This window comes from Scyliorhinus canicula, chromosome 4, assembly GCF_902713615.1.
Source record: "Scyliorhinus canicula chromosome 4, sScyCan1.1, whole genome shotgun sequence".
Classification (NCBI taxonomy): Eukaryota; Metazoa; Chordata; class Chondrichthyes; order Carcharhiniformes; family Scyliorhinidae; genus Scyliorhinus; species Scyliorhinus canicula.
The window spans coordinates 182,183,539-182,200,775 of NC_052149.1; the positions used below are offsets into that span (position 1 = coordinate 182,183,539).

At 46.7% G+C, this 17,237-nt stretch overlaps 1 protein-coding gene across 1 annotated transcript in view; it reads right to left on the reverse strand.

Annotated features, from left to right (window-relative positions):
- The window catches only part of LOC119965205 (glutamate receptor ionotropic, delta-2-like), a 591,162-nt gene that overhangs the window by 179,154 nt on the left and 394,771 nt on the right, over window positions 1-17,237 (reverse strand). The window contains exon 9 of the mRNA XM_038795644.1: window positions 12,762-12,863. Within this exon, the coding sequence (XP_038651572.1) occupies window positions 12,762-12,863 (102 nt within the window). The remainder of the gene's footprint in view (window positions 1-12,761; window positions 12,864-17,237) is intronic.

The window sequence follows — 17,237 nt, forward strand, 5'->3', positions numbered from 1 at the left end:
CCCCCCCCTCGGGTCCGCCCCCCCGCCCCGCCCTCGCGTCCGCCCGCGTCCGCCCCCCCGCGTGTCCGCCCCCCCCCCTCGGGTCCGCCCCTCCTCGGCCCCGCCCCCTCCTCGGCCCCGCCCCTCCTCAGCCCCGCCACCCCGCCGCGCCCCCCTCCTCGGCCCCGCCCCCCTCCTCGGCCCCGCCCCCCTCGGCCCCCCCGCCCCCCCCCCCCCCGGCCCCGCCCCCCCCCAAGGGCGCCGAAGTTCAGCTTGCCCGGGGCGCCAGCAACCCTAGAGCCGGCGCTGCTCACGGCACAGCATCCCAAAAAACCGTCATGAGTGACAATGCCCCATGCTTCCACAGTCGAGAATGGTCCATGTTTGCCAAGAGCTACAATTTCAGGCATGTCACCTCCAGTCCACACTACCGCAGTCCAATGGCAAAGTCGAAAAAGGGGTGCACATCGTTAAGCAGCTCATCCGCAAGGCCTCGGACTCCGCTTCCGACATACACCTTGCACTACTTGCGTACCAGGTGACTCCCTTACCCACTGGCATGTCGCCAGCTCAACACCTGATGAACAGGGACCTGTGGACGGCGCTTCCAGCTATACACCTGCCCAACCTTGATCACCTCCCTGTGCTGCAGAAGATGCAGCAGCTTCGCGACAGCCAGAAGCAGGGCTATGATGCACATGCCACCGATCTGGACATGCTATCCCTGGCAGACACGGTCACAATCAAGATACTGGATGTTGGGTGGTCTGCTCCGGCTGTCGTAGTTCGACAGGCCGCACCCAGGTCCTATGTCATCCGTATGGCAAAGGAATCGAAGGGCACTGCGAAAAGTTGCTTGCCCACAACTACTTTCCCCTCCATTTCCACATGTCGAATTGCCACCTCCAGACACCTTGAACCACGAGGCCACGAGTGCCTCCCACTCGCCTGTCAAGACACCGTCATCCCCTCCACCACCTAGCTGGCAGTCAACAAGGATCAGACGCAAGCCTCAGAGACTGGACTTATGAGCATTTGTTTTGTTTGTTCTGTTGTGTATTCCTCAGTCAGTCACATTAGACGTATACATTCACATGTATATACATCTTAAAAAAAACAAAAAAAGGGGGAGATGTCATGCTATGCAAACATGCAACCAATGAACTCTCAGAATAGGACACAACCAATGGGCAGTCAGGAATCTCAGAGGTGGCATCACGACAAAGGGACATGACATAAACACTATAAAAGTGATGTGGCACTCACACCCTGCCTCTTTCCACAGACAGACATCTAGAGAGTTAGACAGGGTTAATCAGCAGCATCAAACCCCAGCACATGGCTTAGAACAAGCTGACACAGTTAGACTGCGTTACTACAGTTAGATTAGCAGAGAGTCGAACTCATTTGAGAACTGTGTTAATAATTCAATAAACACATTGAACTCATTTCAGAGTCTGGAGCATCCTTTAGTTAAGACTGCACCAAGTAGCAGCCTGTGTTATCCGATGCAGCATAACACAACAGTGCTAACCACAGCGCTACTGCGAGTGTGCATGTAGGGTGGAATCTTCTGATATTTTTGCAGAGTGCTGCAGTGGGTGTGAAAAACGGGGTGTAACTGACTGGTCCCAAGGGTTGTTTCCTCCGCTGTATTTTTAGGCTCTCAGCAAAAAATGTTAAGGGACGGGCCCCACATCATCATACTGGTGAGGCAGACTCTAATTGAGAAACAGGTTTTTGAAAGATTGGGGCATCGGTTTTAAAGGGTGCCCTGATTTAAAGTAATAAAAATAACCGCACCCACCCCCTCCCCGCACCCAGGAACCCACCCCCCAGATCTCCCTCCCCAACAACACCCACCCATACAACACCCCAACCCCCCAACCTAACATCACCCCTTACCCCTCCACCTCCGCCACCCCCCAGAAAACCAGAAAACACACAACACCCCGGTACTGACCCTGGCATTGCCCAGGCATGACCCTCTCCCCCAAGGGCTGTGTTCACCTGTGTGCATCTGGTGGGCTCTGCTTGCCAGGATGCATTTTGTGGGACCTGTCATAATTTGTGTCAGTGTATCATTGTGCCAATGTGGATGGACAATTTAACGGGGGAAGGCGGGGGGGCACACACTATCTGGTGTAAAGGCCGGATAATTATATTTAAATATATGCAAATAGATATCCTGACACTGAATGTCGAAATACCTGTTATGTCACCTGTGAGGACAATCACAAAAGGAAATCCCACTGACGTAAAACGCATTTTGGGACGCTCACGTGATATCCTCCCCGCCAAACCGAGAGCAGACACTTCCTCCCCATTAGACTTTCATTAATAACATTAATGGTTGCTGAAGGAGAGGGACATTTCTGGACAAGCTTTTGTCTTGCACCCATCAGGACATTCGCAAGAATACAATGTAAGGGAAATCACCAAATTTATAAGATATGAGAAAAGAAGGCTGATTGGTTGGAAAATGGACTCTGATTTTTCGAGGCATCGCCATGGAGAATGAACCAGCTGTCAACTGCCAAACATTAGAATAGAATAGAATTTCTACAGTGTAGAAGGGGCCATTCGGCCCATCGAGTCTGCGGCAACCCATCGAATGAGCACTCTACCCATGCCCACTAACCAGCCCACCCCACCCTATCCCCGTAACCCAGTAACCCAACCTAACATTTTGAACACAAAGGGGCAATTTAGCATGGCCAATCCACCTAACTTGCACATCTTTGGTCTGTGGGAGGAAACCGAAGCGCCAGACGAAACCCTCGCAGAGATAGGGAGAAAGTGCAAACTCCAAACAGACAGTCACCCAAGGCCGGAATTGAACCCGGGTCCCTGGAACTGTGAGGCAGCAGTGCTAACTATTGTGCCACCATGCCGTTTGAAATTAAAACCCGACAGCCTGATTCTATTTGGCTAAGGCATTGCCCTGAGGAATGAAGGAGCGAATGGCTGTCATGGACATAAAAAGATGAATTCACACCTGGCATTGTTCGAAGCTTACTCGAATCATGGAGTTGATAAACACCTAGACAGAGATTTTCTGCTCCCATTAGTGTTGAACAGGTTCGGTAACGGGAGCGGAAAGTATCATGAGAAGTCTAAAGTTATGTTTTAAGTTGATGTGAACGGTTATTGCAATTGATCCCTTCCCTCATCAGTGGGCTGTGTTTCCCAACATTCAACGTTGCGAACGTCATTATAAACATTTGCATTTCATTATAGAGCCCATACGTTGGAATCATACCTTCATGTCAAATAATCCATCCACAGCGGCTTGATGCCATAACAATGCGAAATATGACTGGCTTTAAAAGGTGTGCGCTTGGCGAGCACCCCTCCGAGGGATCATGTAGGTGAACGCAGCAATCGAGGAGTGACTTTGCGTATTAAGAGGGTTGACTAAGGGGCTGCTGGCTTTAACTGGGGGTGACCAGCCTTTGACTTGAGCAAGACTGGGGTAACACTGAATGGGAACTGGGGGCCTAGTCAGTGGGTACTGGGGAGCATGCGGCTAACACCAGAAGGGACCGCGTGCCTAGTCGGGGAGGCTGAGGGGAAGACTCCAGGATACTGGTGGGTTGGGGGGGATGGGGACGGGGACTGGGACGGGGATGGTGAAAGTGTTAAGTGTGAACAGCACTGTTCATGCATTTGTATTCTGCTGCTGGGCCTCAGGCTTCTTGGAAGGACCTCTCACAGGGAAGGGAAGCCTGGAGTTGTACGATGGGTGGGTGGCAGTGATCATGGACTGATGGCTCTACTCAAATCTTCAAATCTGGGGAGGGGGGAATGTCGTGTAGGGGGTTGTAGGTGGGCTGTTGACAAGGGCAAGGCTACTGGAAAGATATATCAGTGATCATTATCCCGTCACAGCTGGGACCATACAGCTGGGGCTGGGAGAGCTCACTTGGCTAAATCGCTGGCTTTTAAAGCAGACCAAGCAGGCCAGTATTACGGTTCAATTCCCGTACCAGCCTCCCCGGACAGGCGCCGGAATGTGGCGACTAGGGGCTTTTCACAGTAACTTCGTTGAAGCCTACTCGTGACAATAAGCGATTTTCATTTCATTTCATTCAGCTGTGACTCAATTGACATGCCTGGAATCTAACGAGTTATGCAATCATGCCCTCTCAAGCATCATTCATGTTTGAGTGCCACTGATTGCTGCTCAGCAGTTTAACCTTGGTGCACTAACTTCCAAAATTCCGAACTGCCATGATGTGACTGCACTATAGGCTGACTGTGAAAGCAGATACCTCCCTTAGACAGGTAGGTTGCCTGAGGATAGTGCTCCTAACTAACTCCTGGCTGCGTGCAATGGTGCGTATTGACAAGTGCCCCCCCCCCCCCCATAGTCCAGGTTGAGCACCAGGCCTTGGAGTTAAGTTTTGTACAATGCCTGCACCTGAGATGAGAGCAGTAGAGTGGCCAAAGCTGCAGTCACTCAGTCATATGGTGTGGAACAAAGATAGTGAGGGGTCTTGCCCAACCAGCATGTGAATGTGAATGAAGAAGAGGGCATCAATGTGGTGGCCAGGGCATGAATCAGTGAGATTTGAGGGGCAACTTCACATGATGACTGGGCAAAGAGTCAGTGACTAATCGTTAAATCAATCTCTTTGGTACTGTAGTGAGGAGAATGCGGAAAACATGGAGCCCAGTGATCACACTGTAATTCTTCCAGCTCATTGGCAGAAGAGAAGAAGACATCAACTGATGCGCCTGGTGCACCAATGGAGCAGAACAGCAAAGAGGAAGGGATGGCAGGGCCTGCTCCGCATGCAGAGGATGAACCCCAGAGAACCGTCACTCAGAGGCATCTCGCTAGACTCAGGATGTACGGGTGAAGCCCAGATATCCGAGAACCAGTATCACCGAAAACTGGGCATGGGACTTGGTTGGTCACCTCTGCCACCTGCTGCAGGATTTGGAGGGCATCCACTGCCAGTGTCGCTGAAAGTTACAGTGGTTCTCAACTTTACGCCAGTGGCGCCTTCCAGGGTTCCACAGGTGACCTCTGCGCAACCTCCACACACAAGTGCATCCAGGAGGTTACAGATGCAATCTTCGTGAGGACACACAAGTTCGTCTATTTCAGCCGGGATCAGGCAAGCCAGGATGCAAGAGCGATGGGCTTTGCGCTAATCACTGGCTTTCCACAAGTGCAATGTGCCATCAACACCATTCATGTGACTCTCAGATCTCCGATGCATCAAACAGTGAACTATATGAACATCAAGGACTTTCACTCACTGAATGTTCACCCAGTCTGTGACCATACCAAATGCATCCTATCGGCGTGTGCTCAATTCCCAGGGAATGTGCATGACAGCAGCTGCAGAGTTGGCTCCTCATGGACAAGGGCCACCCACTGAGGATGTGGCTGACCTCATGACGTCTGTGCGGCAGCAACAGAGTGCAACTATGACATGGTACAAGGAGGCTCAAACTGCAGCTCATACTCTGGAGGAGCAGACCATAGGGATGCTGAAGATGAGGTTCTGGCACCTGGACCGATCTGGTGGAGCCCTGAAATACAATCTACGGGGGTGTCACACATCATGGTGGCTTGCTGCACCCTACACAACCTGGTGTTGCAATGAGCGAAGGAACTGCAGGTGGAGGAGCTGCGGCATGCTTCCTCTGATGAGGAAGACCTCAAAGAGGATGAAGCTGAGGAGGCTCTCGAGGGAGAGTATGTCGACCTTCAGACAATGGTGATTTCCAGATGAGGAAGATGAGCTCAGGACAAGCTTATTACTGCTAGATCTGTGTCGGAAGATGGGGAAATCCTGTTGTCGCCTCTACTCCTTTAACAGATGACATAGACAAATCAGTTGTAATTTGGATTAGACTCAATACAAACTTTATTTAATACAACTAATATTTTAGTTGTGCACATATTTGAACAGTTACCTAAATTTCAAAATACAACACGATGGAGAGAGCTGGCCAGGTCTGCTCTGCTCTGGAGGATTTGTTATTCTTCTCAGAGCTCCAAACCCAGGGTCTCTTCTCCGCAGGGTTATTGATCCCAGGGTTATCACTGTTGAAAACTCGGACTCTCCTTCTTTTATAAGGTTTTAGTCTTTTTTGTGACCAATCCTTTACCATGGATTCCTTTACCAGGCATCAGATGCCCTTGGAGAATCTTGTTTTTGCTGTTTCAACACAAAGTGTGACCAGTGAAGAGTCCAGATGTACAAGTTGTTGTTCCTCCTTTTCCCATGAAACTGACTTTTCTGAGCTGCAGCTTTTTACACGCAAGTCTGTTAGCCTCTTTTACCATCATGCCTCACGGCACAATGCTAGCCATTTCATTGCCTCAGCAATCCAGTGAGGGCATCCCATTATCTCCACATGTCTACTGTGAGTATTGTTTTCCTGTCTGACTGATGACAGCGCACACATTCTGTGATAAGGCTCTAGTCAAGAGGATGCAGCGGTTGTCTATAGATCCTGCATTGCAAGAGGATGATGATGACTTGCAGTAAGGAGTGTGTATAGATTCTCACAGAGCTTCTGTGAATGTCAGACTCCTGCCTGGTTGACGGCAGCTCGCTTGCTCTCATTGATTATGGTCATATTATGGTGATGCAGCAGGGAAAGTTTCACCTCTCCTATTCTAACATCGTCCTTCATGAGCTGTACCCCTGAGGTTCAACGTCACCGGAGGCTAAGACAGATGAGATAGTTGGGCCAGCCACAGCTCAGGACCTTCAGTGCTGGCATAACTCCACCCATCTGGGACCTCTCCTTTTTGTTGATTGCCAACGTTTCAGGCATAAAAACAGATGGAGAGAGTGTAGGCAGGATGCTTGCCAAAGCAGATGGTAAGGATGTCTGGCATGTGCTGATGGTGAGTGGGACCAGTGAGGTGTTGAGGACATGACCCTCAGGGGAAATGAATATGTGGGTGGAAGAACGTGGGTAGTGTCCATTGAGCTGGCAGCGAGTCAGATCCTTGTGTATGAATGATGGGAGTGAGTGTGTAAGTTGAGAGATAAGAAGTGACTTAGCTTTTTCCCCAGAGTGGGGGACCCAATTACTAGGGGTCAAGAGTTCAAGGTGAGAGGGGAAAAGTTTAAGGGAGATATGCGTGGAAAGTTCTTTACGCAGAGGATGGTGGGTGTCTGGAACGCATTGCCCACGGAGGTGGTAGAGGTGGGCATGATAGCGTCATTTAAGATGTATCTAGACAGATACATGAATGGGCAGGGAGCAGAGGGATACAGATCCTTATAAAATAGGCGACAATTTTAGATAGAGGATCTGGATCGGCGCAGGCCTGGAGGGCCGAAGGGCCTGTTCCTGTGCTGTAATTTTTATTTGTTCTTTGTTCTAGCCAGGCAGAACGGAAGAGATCATTCATCCTTTTCCTGCTGTCGTGTTTGGCAGGGCATTAGTGCTGATCACCGCTGCCACCATCTACCATGCTAGGTTGCTGACTTTGGCTGGTTTTCTTCCCGTAGAGGACATCACATCGGGCTTCCACTGCATCCAGGAGATTCTCCAAAAGCTGGGGGTAATTTTTGGGGCGGCCATCACTTCCCGGTGACCGACAAAGTGTGGCTCCTGTGCACTGGGGCAGCTTTTTAATGTGGTGCCCCAATCATTGCAACACTGTGGTGATCGTTGAGCGGGTGAGTCAGAGATCGCCCTGCCAGCGATATGGTGGGGAATGTGTGGATTAGAATTTTTGGCATTAAGTACCAACAGTATTCAAAGGGAAAGCCGCCATTGCCATTGGGGGGGGTTGACGCTGATTTTCCTGCCCGCAAACGGCCATTACCAATTTCCAGGAAAATCTCACCCCTGAACACTATAGATGAAATTCTCCCATACCCCTGCTGGCAGGTTCAATGACGGGTGGTGGTGGGTCAGAATTTGGCAGGAGTCCAAAATCAGTTTCACGCTGGCATGAATTTCACACGGGATCTTCCAATGGTGCCTGTCATGGTAGATCGGGAAATCTGCTGGAGGCCACTTACAGGCAGCCAGTCAGTGCTTGTGCGGGGTTAGATGCTCAGGCACGCAGCTGATCGGGGGGGAATCTAATTTCTCGGTGTGGCTCCGCGGTCTGAGTCCGCTATGGAGCTTGGCGCAGCCGCTGGAGGCTCCTGCCGTGCGCATGCGCAGACTCTGAACCAGAAGTGCGGGGGCCAGTATCTGCAGCTAAAGCTGCGAGATGCACTCCAAGTCCCTGCAAGGCATTGAATTGGGGCAACTTTTTTATTGGAACTTCTGGAGTAAAACTCCACCATTTTTACGCCGGCGCCAACACTTAGCATTATCTTGGGAGAATCCAGTCCACTATCTTTATTTGTATCCAACCTTTGAGTGTGCTTCTTTACATTAACCAAATAAATTAAATCAACAAACTATGGGAAATATTAAAAAGATAATTCTTCAAAGGGATACTGAATCAAAGTAAACATAATTTTAACATAATTAAGGGCAGCCTGGTGGCACAGTGGGTTAGCCCTGTTGCCTCACGATGCCGAGGTTGCAGGTTCGATCCCAGCTCTGGGTCACTATCCGTGTGGAGTTTGCACATTCTCCCCGTTTTTGCGTGGTTTCGCCCCCACAACCCAAAGATGTGCAGGGTAGGTGGATTGGCCACGCTAAACTGCCCCTTAATTGGAAAAAATTAATTGTGTACTCTAAATTTTCTAAAAAAAAGAAAAAAAAAACATAATTAAAACATCAAAACAAAATGTAAGTAAAGGGGTACCTCACTCCCTGCAGTGCCCACCGAACATGGAAGGCCTTGTTGATGCTGGCTGACGCCAGCTGTTCCATTTCCAGGGATACCCAACAGTGAAAAAGGGTCAGACAATTGGACAGATGTCCCCCTTTGACTGCCCGCTACCTGGACCTACTAAGGGCCAGCTTGGCTAAGCCCAGGTGCAGGCCCAAGAGGAGGTCCTCCACTCTCCCAGCCCCCCTCCACACTGGATGCCTGATGATCAGGAGTGGGGGCTAGCGTGCAACTGCAAATAAATTAACAGATATCTCAGACAACTGAAAAGGGGGTGAAGCCTCGGACAACTTACATATACATGGTCCACGGATTCCACAAAGCTGCAGAAGTGCAGTATGTTGGACGTCCATGAACCAAACCGTGCAACACCCTCAATCTCAAGTTCCCGATGTTAAATGTGAGGACTCCCTTGTAGAGATTCCTCCACCAGGGACCTCGGCTTCCGGACAGCAACAAGGCATTACGGGGCTTGTCTGGATAGCAGGTGAAGGCAAGTAGGTGAAAGGTGTGCAGCAGCATCCCACACAGGAAACCCCACTGTGCCATGATAAATGGCATGGAGGACATTTCCATGAGGTGACTCAGATCATGCGACCTTGGGTGAGCTTTTCTTTGAGTGTGTGTCTGCATACATGAGACTGAATGCATGATGTTGCATTAATTTGGGGTAAAAGTTATTATTTTATTTCTTTATTTCATATATTATTGTTTTTATTTACTTTAAACTCACAAAAGCTTGCTGCTGAATTATTTAATTGGAATACACACTCTAATGGCAATAGATTATACACTTCTTTATGTACAAAGCAAACTGATTACAGGTAGTAAGGGAGAAAAGAGTTTGAGAGCCATGAATTAAATATATTAAATCAGTGTTTCAAAAAGCACTGAATAAAGTTCATGATGCGGAGATGCCGGCGCTGGACTGGGGTGGGCACAGTAAGAAGTCTCACAACACCGGGTTAAAGTCCAACAGGTTCATTTGAAATCACAAGCTTTTGGAATCCTGCTCCTTCATCAGGTGAAGTGGAGGCAGGTTCACAATCACAGCATATATAAGAGAGACACAATTGCAAGGTCGAAACCTTGTGATTTCAAAAAAAACTGTTGGACTTTAACCTGGCGTTGTGAGACTTCTTACTGAATAAAGTTCAACATGAAACTGTAAAAAAGTTAATGTTCAATCAATTCAAGCCAAATTAGGCAGTGATATTGATAATCAACTTAACAATAAGTAGTAAAAAGTGATGATAACCTTTTTTAAGAAAGCACTACCTGGGAAGTAAAGCCAAGTGTCCACAAAGCTCTGATGCCTTTCAAACTGCAGTATTTGCAATGGTGGATACAAAGCTCACTCCTGGTTGGCTAAAATCAGTTTGTTTTGGATTTTTATTGACTGTTCTGATCAATACGAATCATTTTGTATTGAACATATATGAGGCTGTGGGGTTGCTCAGCGCTAATGGTCAGATTAAAGAGCCTCTCCTAATAGCTTCCTATTTTAATATCAGCACTTCCAATTTTCGCTGACTTTAACAGAACAGGGTTTTAAAAAGATACATTAATTTAGTCCTGAACAAACACTGCCTAAACTGATCACATATAACTGTATTTTACCGTACTCATTTACTGATGACACCAAACTATTTGACCTTGTAAAAAGAGGAAGATAAACAGAAGTCAGAGGTATCTAGAGAAATTAAGCAGATTGGTTCGGAAAATTGTGGATTGATTTTATTGTAAGTTAATACAATGCACATTTGAATAGGATGCATGAAATGTGTAAAATATGAAGCATTATATATATATATATATATATATATATACACACATATATATTATATATATATATATACAAAGATGGTCCACATCAGAATTTTGTTTTACTATTACTACTGATCATTCACAACATTTCCAAACATTCAGCTGTATTCAGCAAAGCTGATACTATGGATACTATGATGGACCTCAAGGGCATTTGACTAGAAAGTGAAACAAGTTGCCTAACCTTGCACAGATCATTGGTGATGCCATAGTCAAATACTGTGCAATCCTGGACACCCTACCTTCAAAAAGAGAGCTGCATTTAGAGGATTCAGAGAAGTGCAACAAGGATGATTCCAGAACTTAGAGCAGTGGTTCTCAACCGGGGTCCACATGGACCCTGGGGGTCCATGTAACATTACTGGGGGTCCACACAAAAAAAATACCGAATTGGGGGTCCACGGTGATATTTTAGTGGTCCATAGAGCAATTCTACTTCAGAACAATTGTTATTACTGAGAATAAACTTTTTACAGTAATCTACGCCATATTAAAATACTAAAAGTAGAAATATTCATGTAGCTATGAATTTTTTATGGCAATCAAGTAGAAGAAAAAAACTTTACATTTGACAGTGTCGTAAATTTAAAGTTACCTAGAACAAACGGAGGTGAAAATCAACCATCTTTTCTCAGGTAGCAGGCAGCGACCTTAGATGTTTGTTTTCATGATGAATATTCACCTTTCTCTCTCTCTCTCTCTCGCACTGACAAAGGTCAAAGAGAGATTATAATCTATCTAATTTACCTTGAGGGCTGAAGGGGCTCAGAACCAAAAAGGTGCATTTGCTGTGGCCCTAATTGTCCCACTAATCTCCCTTGGGATTCATAAACTTATGGGTGAAGAGAATATGCCTTGCTTTGCCTGGAACGCAGTTTTCATATGTTTAATAAAGTTCATAGTTCGAGTCAAACTATTTTTCTTTCAGATTTTTCATCCTAACTCAAGTTATGAATAACATTTCTTTACAGGAGACCCTCATTGAATTACAAAGTGATGAAATGTTGCACGCAAAATTCAAAGATGGGAAGCATAATATATGGAAAACAAATGACACTGCTAAAAAGTACCCACTACTCTAGGATAAAGCACAGCTCTACGTTATAGCTTTTCCATAATCTTACCTTGTTGAATCAGGATTTAGTCGTGTTTTTCACTTATTATCAAAAGCTCGTAATAGACTCGACATTGTGAAAAAGGGTGATCTTCGACTATCATTGACCTCGATGGAGCCGAATATAAAAAAACTCGCTGAGCAGCATCAACCACAGGGATCTCATTGAATAAATCTGCATTTTTTTCTTAATTACTCACTATGGGGGTCCACAAAAAAAATTAAGAGGAAAAGGGGTCCATGGGTTAAAAAAGGTTGAGAACCACTGACTTAGAGCATAATCACCTGATGCTGTGTTGATTAACTCCTTCAAAAAAAAAATCAAAAAATCTTGATAAGTATCTAGCTGGGAACAGAAACGAAGGTTACAGGAATCAGTGTGGGCTGAAATGGTCAAATATTCCATGGAGCATGATGGGTCCTACTGCCACTGGGTCTGGGCCAGTGATCCATCAGACTGCAGAGGAGATAAATAGGTATGGCGTTCAATGTCCTGCCTTTAAAAAAATTATTAATGCAGAAACTCTATATGGGATATAAAATTGGTGAAGTAGAGTTCATAATAGATTGGATTTTACAATGTTTGTGGAAGGAATAGGCTTGATGCACCAACGTGCCTTTTCATATTCTATACTTCCTCACTGTATCTACTATCTGCTTCATTCTTGAACATGAAATGTTTCAGGCTGCAAACATCATCATGGTTACTGTTATATTACTGCTTGAGAAGCATATCAGAAGAGGTGTTGAGGCAGTAGAAGACAGACTCCAAAATACGGTAAAGAGCATTAATTTACTTTAGTGACACATTAGTCTGAAAGAAAGTATGCAGTTTTTGTCATGGTGTTCTTAGTCAGTTTTAAAGAAAATATCCGATGTGAGGAAGTTACATACGTATTACATTTGTGCATTTAAATCTGACAGCCGTTGTTAGGGTACAATATTATTGATATATCTTGTTATAATAGTTCAACTTGTTATTTTTATTGGTGCAAGTATCTAAATATGATTTTACATTGCAAAACATTCCACTGTGTAAAGCGGCAAAGAACGTGGTTTTACCAGGACTGTCACAACTCGCAGCGTCACTCCTTCCATACTATTTTCCAGTTTTTGATCTATGAGGGAACCATTCAATCCAGTGGTTGGATTCCAAAGTCCTAGCTATATGGAGAACACAAACAAGAATTATTAAAGCAATATCATTAACTTTAATTATCGCATAATTATACTGTTTTACTTTCTAAAGATTCATGTTTGTCACAGCTCATTATACCACCATGAAGACAGTGAAATTAAAATGTGATTAATATAATTATACATTAAAAATATAAAATTAGAACCAATCTTTGTGGTGTTGCTCACAATAAATTGGAGAGCACCCTGGATTTTATAAAGACAGAATCACAATGCCATGTAGCACACCATTATTCTGCTGCTAAAATAATGATATGTTTATTTCCAGGCCTATGCTTTTAATTATTGTTGCTGTAACCTGACACATTCTGAGAGGTTAATTGCTTTCTTTCCCCTTTTCAAAGTAATTTTGGAAACACCATTCATTAATTGTCAGGGCCTTTGGTTGTCCAGTTAGATCGACTGCAGATTTATGAAAATGATATTTGAGCTGATCAGTACAAGTGTGAACTTTGAAATATTTTGGTCATTCTTGGATTTGAAACAGTAAAGATGTCCAGGTGCTTAAAGTAACTGGTGTGCGACTTTGCAGTGTGTATTCTCAGGCGCAGCTGATCAACTGTACCTCATAAAAATCACCATTCCTCATTTGTCATTCTAAACATGAAAGCCAAGATTTTGCACATGGCTTACTGTAATGGCAGGAGGAGGAGTTGGAGGGATAACAAAGTGTTCCCTAACTAAGGTTTATTCACACAACACTCACAATGTAAACACAATGAAACACCCTCTCCTTCAAACACAGTCACATACACACAAGAGATGAGTTTTACAGATAATGCATGCACTTAGGTTATTAATGTATTATCAAGAAAAAAAATAATGGGTGGGATTTTCCGACCTCCCAGCCACCTGTTTCCCGGCATCAGGAGGCAGTAGATTTCCCACTGAAGCCACCCCATGCTGCCGGGACACCAGATGTTGCACTGCCAGCAGAACCAGAGAATCCCGCTACCAGCAAGCAGCTGGAGATTTCCGGTCCCGTATGTTTAAATTATTCCTTCAAGGTGAACTTGTTGCAGGCCTGGATGGCTTTCTATCTCACATAGTTTTTGAAGGTGAATGGAGGATGGAAGCTCCTGTGGAAAAAGAGATAGAGGCCCAAATTTAGTGGCAGTGCTAGCCGTGGGCGCAAATTGCATAAAAATCGCTAAATCTCAGCAGACCAAAAACGAGATTTGTGCCAGCGAGACACCAAGTGCGATGATGGGTGCGAGTCTGATGGGCATACCCCATCCTATGTTTCCACCCACCCAGTAAAAACCAGTTGTGATGACCACGCTGGGACGCACAGTTAGGTATAATCCCTGGGTGGGGTGGGACATGATGGGGCAGTGCCTTGGCACTGCCACATGAACCCTGGCACTGGCCCTATCATTGCCAACCTGAAAGTGGCAGGGTGGCACTGCAAAGGTGGTAGTGCCAAGGGCCTACTGGCTGCACATGGGAGGGCCAAAGGGTTCTGGGGGTTGGGTTGGGCTTGGGTTGTAAGTGAAGGGTTGACCACAGGAAGGCCCCTCCAGAAGCCCTGTCCACCCAGGGTTGGGGTCCCGTGTCCGGTCTTCCCTTTTGAGCCCTGGGCTTTCTGGTGTGAGAAAAGAGGAAGCGACACCAGCTCCTTTGATGTGGTGTGGAGCTGTCAATCATAGCAAGAGTGTTTATAAACATTGTGGTTAGCATCATAACAGGGTATTGAGATGCATTCATGCATGAGAGGAAAGATAAATAAACAATCCACCAAGCAGCCGTGCCTGAAGCATTAAACTGTCAATTACAGGATAGCGAAAGGTGTTGCTTGGTGACATTGAATGGACATTTTGCATTTCAAAGGGTGTCAGGAAATATGAAGCCTTTTCATGTATTTTGTGATTTCAAGGAAGCCTCTGACATTTGTAGCAGTTGTTGTTTTAAAGGTTTTTGTCTGAGGGAAATTATGTTGGGAAAGGGAAAGTGGTCCTGTATTAATTCTTGACTAGACTGCCTGGACAGCTGAAAGATATCCTTCCTTGTCAGCTGGAGCGAGGGGGGAGTGATGGGGAAGGATTTACATTGTGGTGGGTAGGGGGGAGGGGGGGGGGGGTAGAGAAGAGGACCTGCTGGTGGACTTTGTGTTCGACCAATACTGGAATTCCGATGGAATCCAGCGAGTTCTCCACCATGAATAAATTTGCATGGTTAAGGAGTGAGACTCGCACCTGGGCACCGGTCAAAGCACCAGCAGAGACCAATCCCAATCCCTGGCTGGAGGAAGCCTTTCAACTCTGGAATGCAGAAACCCGACCACCGAATCTGTGGAGCGAGTAGATTTGGAAGGTGGACATTCCACAAGTGATTTTGCTTCCATAATGCTTGTTGAAAGAAGGGGACTCCACCTGCAGACATTTATGCTTTAACGACTGTCCAGAAGCATGTTCAGGCATGAGGTAATCATTGCCAGTCTAGAAACTGCAAATGTCCCAATAACTTTGATGGAAGTTGGTTGGGGATAGATGGAATGAATGATAGTGAGCTATTTGCACAGTGAAGGATCTGCACATGATGATATCTTTGTGGAGAGATGATAAAGATGGAATGGTTAATGCTGAATGCCAAGTGGTGGAAGTCAGTTTAAAGTCCAATTTAAAAATGGCAAGGATGTCTCTTCTTGCTGGTAATGGTTCTCTTCTGTATCCTCTGAGCGTTTGCCCTGGTGTCCTTGATGCCTCCCTCTTCTAAGTTCTTTTGCACTCGGCTTCTTTGGAAAGCAAAATTGCAGAAGGCAAGAAACAAGTCCAATCCTGAGGTAAAAGCCCAATATATTGCAGGGTGCTGCCAGATTGATCCTCAGAAATGAAACACACAAATGGTAAACAGAAATGGGTGCATAGCTCACACGGTATTGGTATTCAGCTCAGATCCAAGCAGCTATTAATATTTTCCAGATGCCATTCTTTAGGTTGTTATAATTGTCACTTGGATTCAAATTAATTATCATAGATTAAGTCATGGGGGGGGATTGTGTTTCTGAAATGTAGACACTAGTTAAGTTGTCACGGGTGCAGCATACAGGATAGCGTTAGGTGCTAGCGCACAAACTGTTATAGAGATGTTCATCTATTATGTTCAAAATAAACACCTGTACACAAATGCTCCAACCTGCCTCAGTGTGCCATTTCATAAGGGTGTGGGGGATGTGGGGATGCGGGGTGGGGGTTTGGATGGAGGTGGGCATGTGTCAGGGACCCAAAGTCTGACACCGCACATTGCCCCTGTACCCCATCCCTCCCTCACCCCACACCCCCTCTCAACGCCAACCCCCCCCCCCCCCCCCCCCAACCCACCACACACCCTGAACCTACCAGCAACACCCCAGTGGTTCAGTGGGGCTGTGTGATGGAATGGCCAACTCACAAGTAGGGATCACCTTGGCGGATGGTGGAGAGTGCTACCATGGGCAGGGGTCAGACGTTGTCAAACGATGCGGAGCACCAGAGCTCATCGCAGAGCAGGCTGTCATCATCCATCCCATGGACCAGACGTGCTTTTACTGCTAACCCAGGGACTTCAGCCCATAGCGAAGTATGTAGGAATCACGGAGAGGGTTGTGGGAGTGGGTGGCGGCAGTGCAGGGAGGGTGGTCTTGGGAGGGGTGATTGGCCAGGGGGGAGGGGGGTTGAGTGTGGGGGTGGGATGGGATGTTCATGTCATTGACCAGACCCCCTAGCAGGTGAACCTGGAGGCAATTAGAACGTGCCATGCGCGCCGGTCCTGGTGCAGCCTGCCTTGCCTTTTTGGGCCCCATGCCCTGCCCATCCAGGCCATTCTCCGCATCCTCCTCATTGGACGAGGCCTGCTGTTTATCCTCTTCTTCCAGCAAATTGCCCCTCTGCAGCCAATGTTGTGGAGAACGCAGAAGGCCACTACAATTTGGAGACCCACCCAGTACTATACTGCTCGATTATGCCCCAGGTCGTTTCATGGGCGTCATTATAGTGAGTCACCGCGTCGGTCTAGGACACCGGATAGACATCATCAGCCACAATGGTTGTGGATAACCTCTGTCACCCAGCAGCCAACTCCTCACCCAAGGGTGCACCTTGAAGTTGTCTGGAACCGTCGAGTCTGCCAGAATGAAGGTATTGTGCACGTTGCCTAGGTATCGAGTGCAGACGTCCCTGATGTACAGCTCACGGTCATGCACCAGCTGCATATTCATTCCGTGGAACCACTTTTGGTTTGTGAAGACCAGCCTGTCATCTGTAGGCACTTATAGGGGGACATGAATCCCATCGATTACCCCCTAGACCCGGGGAATCCCGGCGATGGCAGTGAATCCCGCTGCACTGCAGCCTCTGCCCCCTC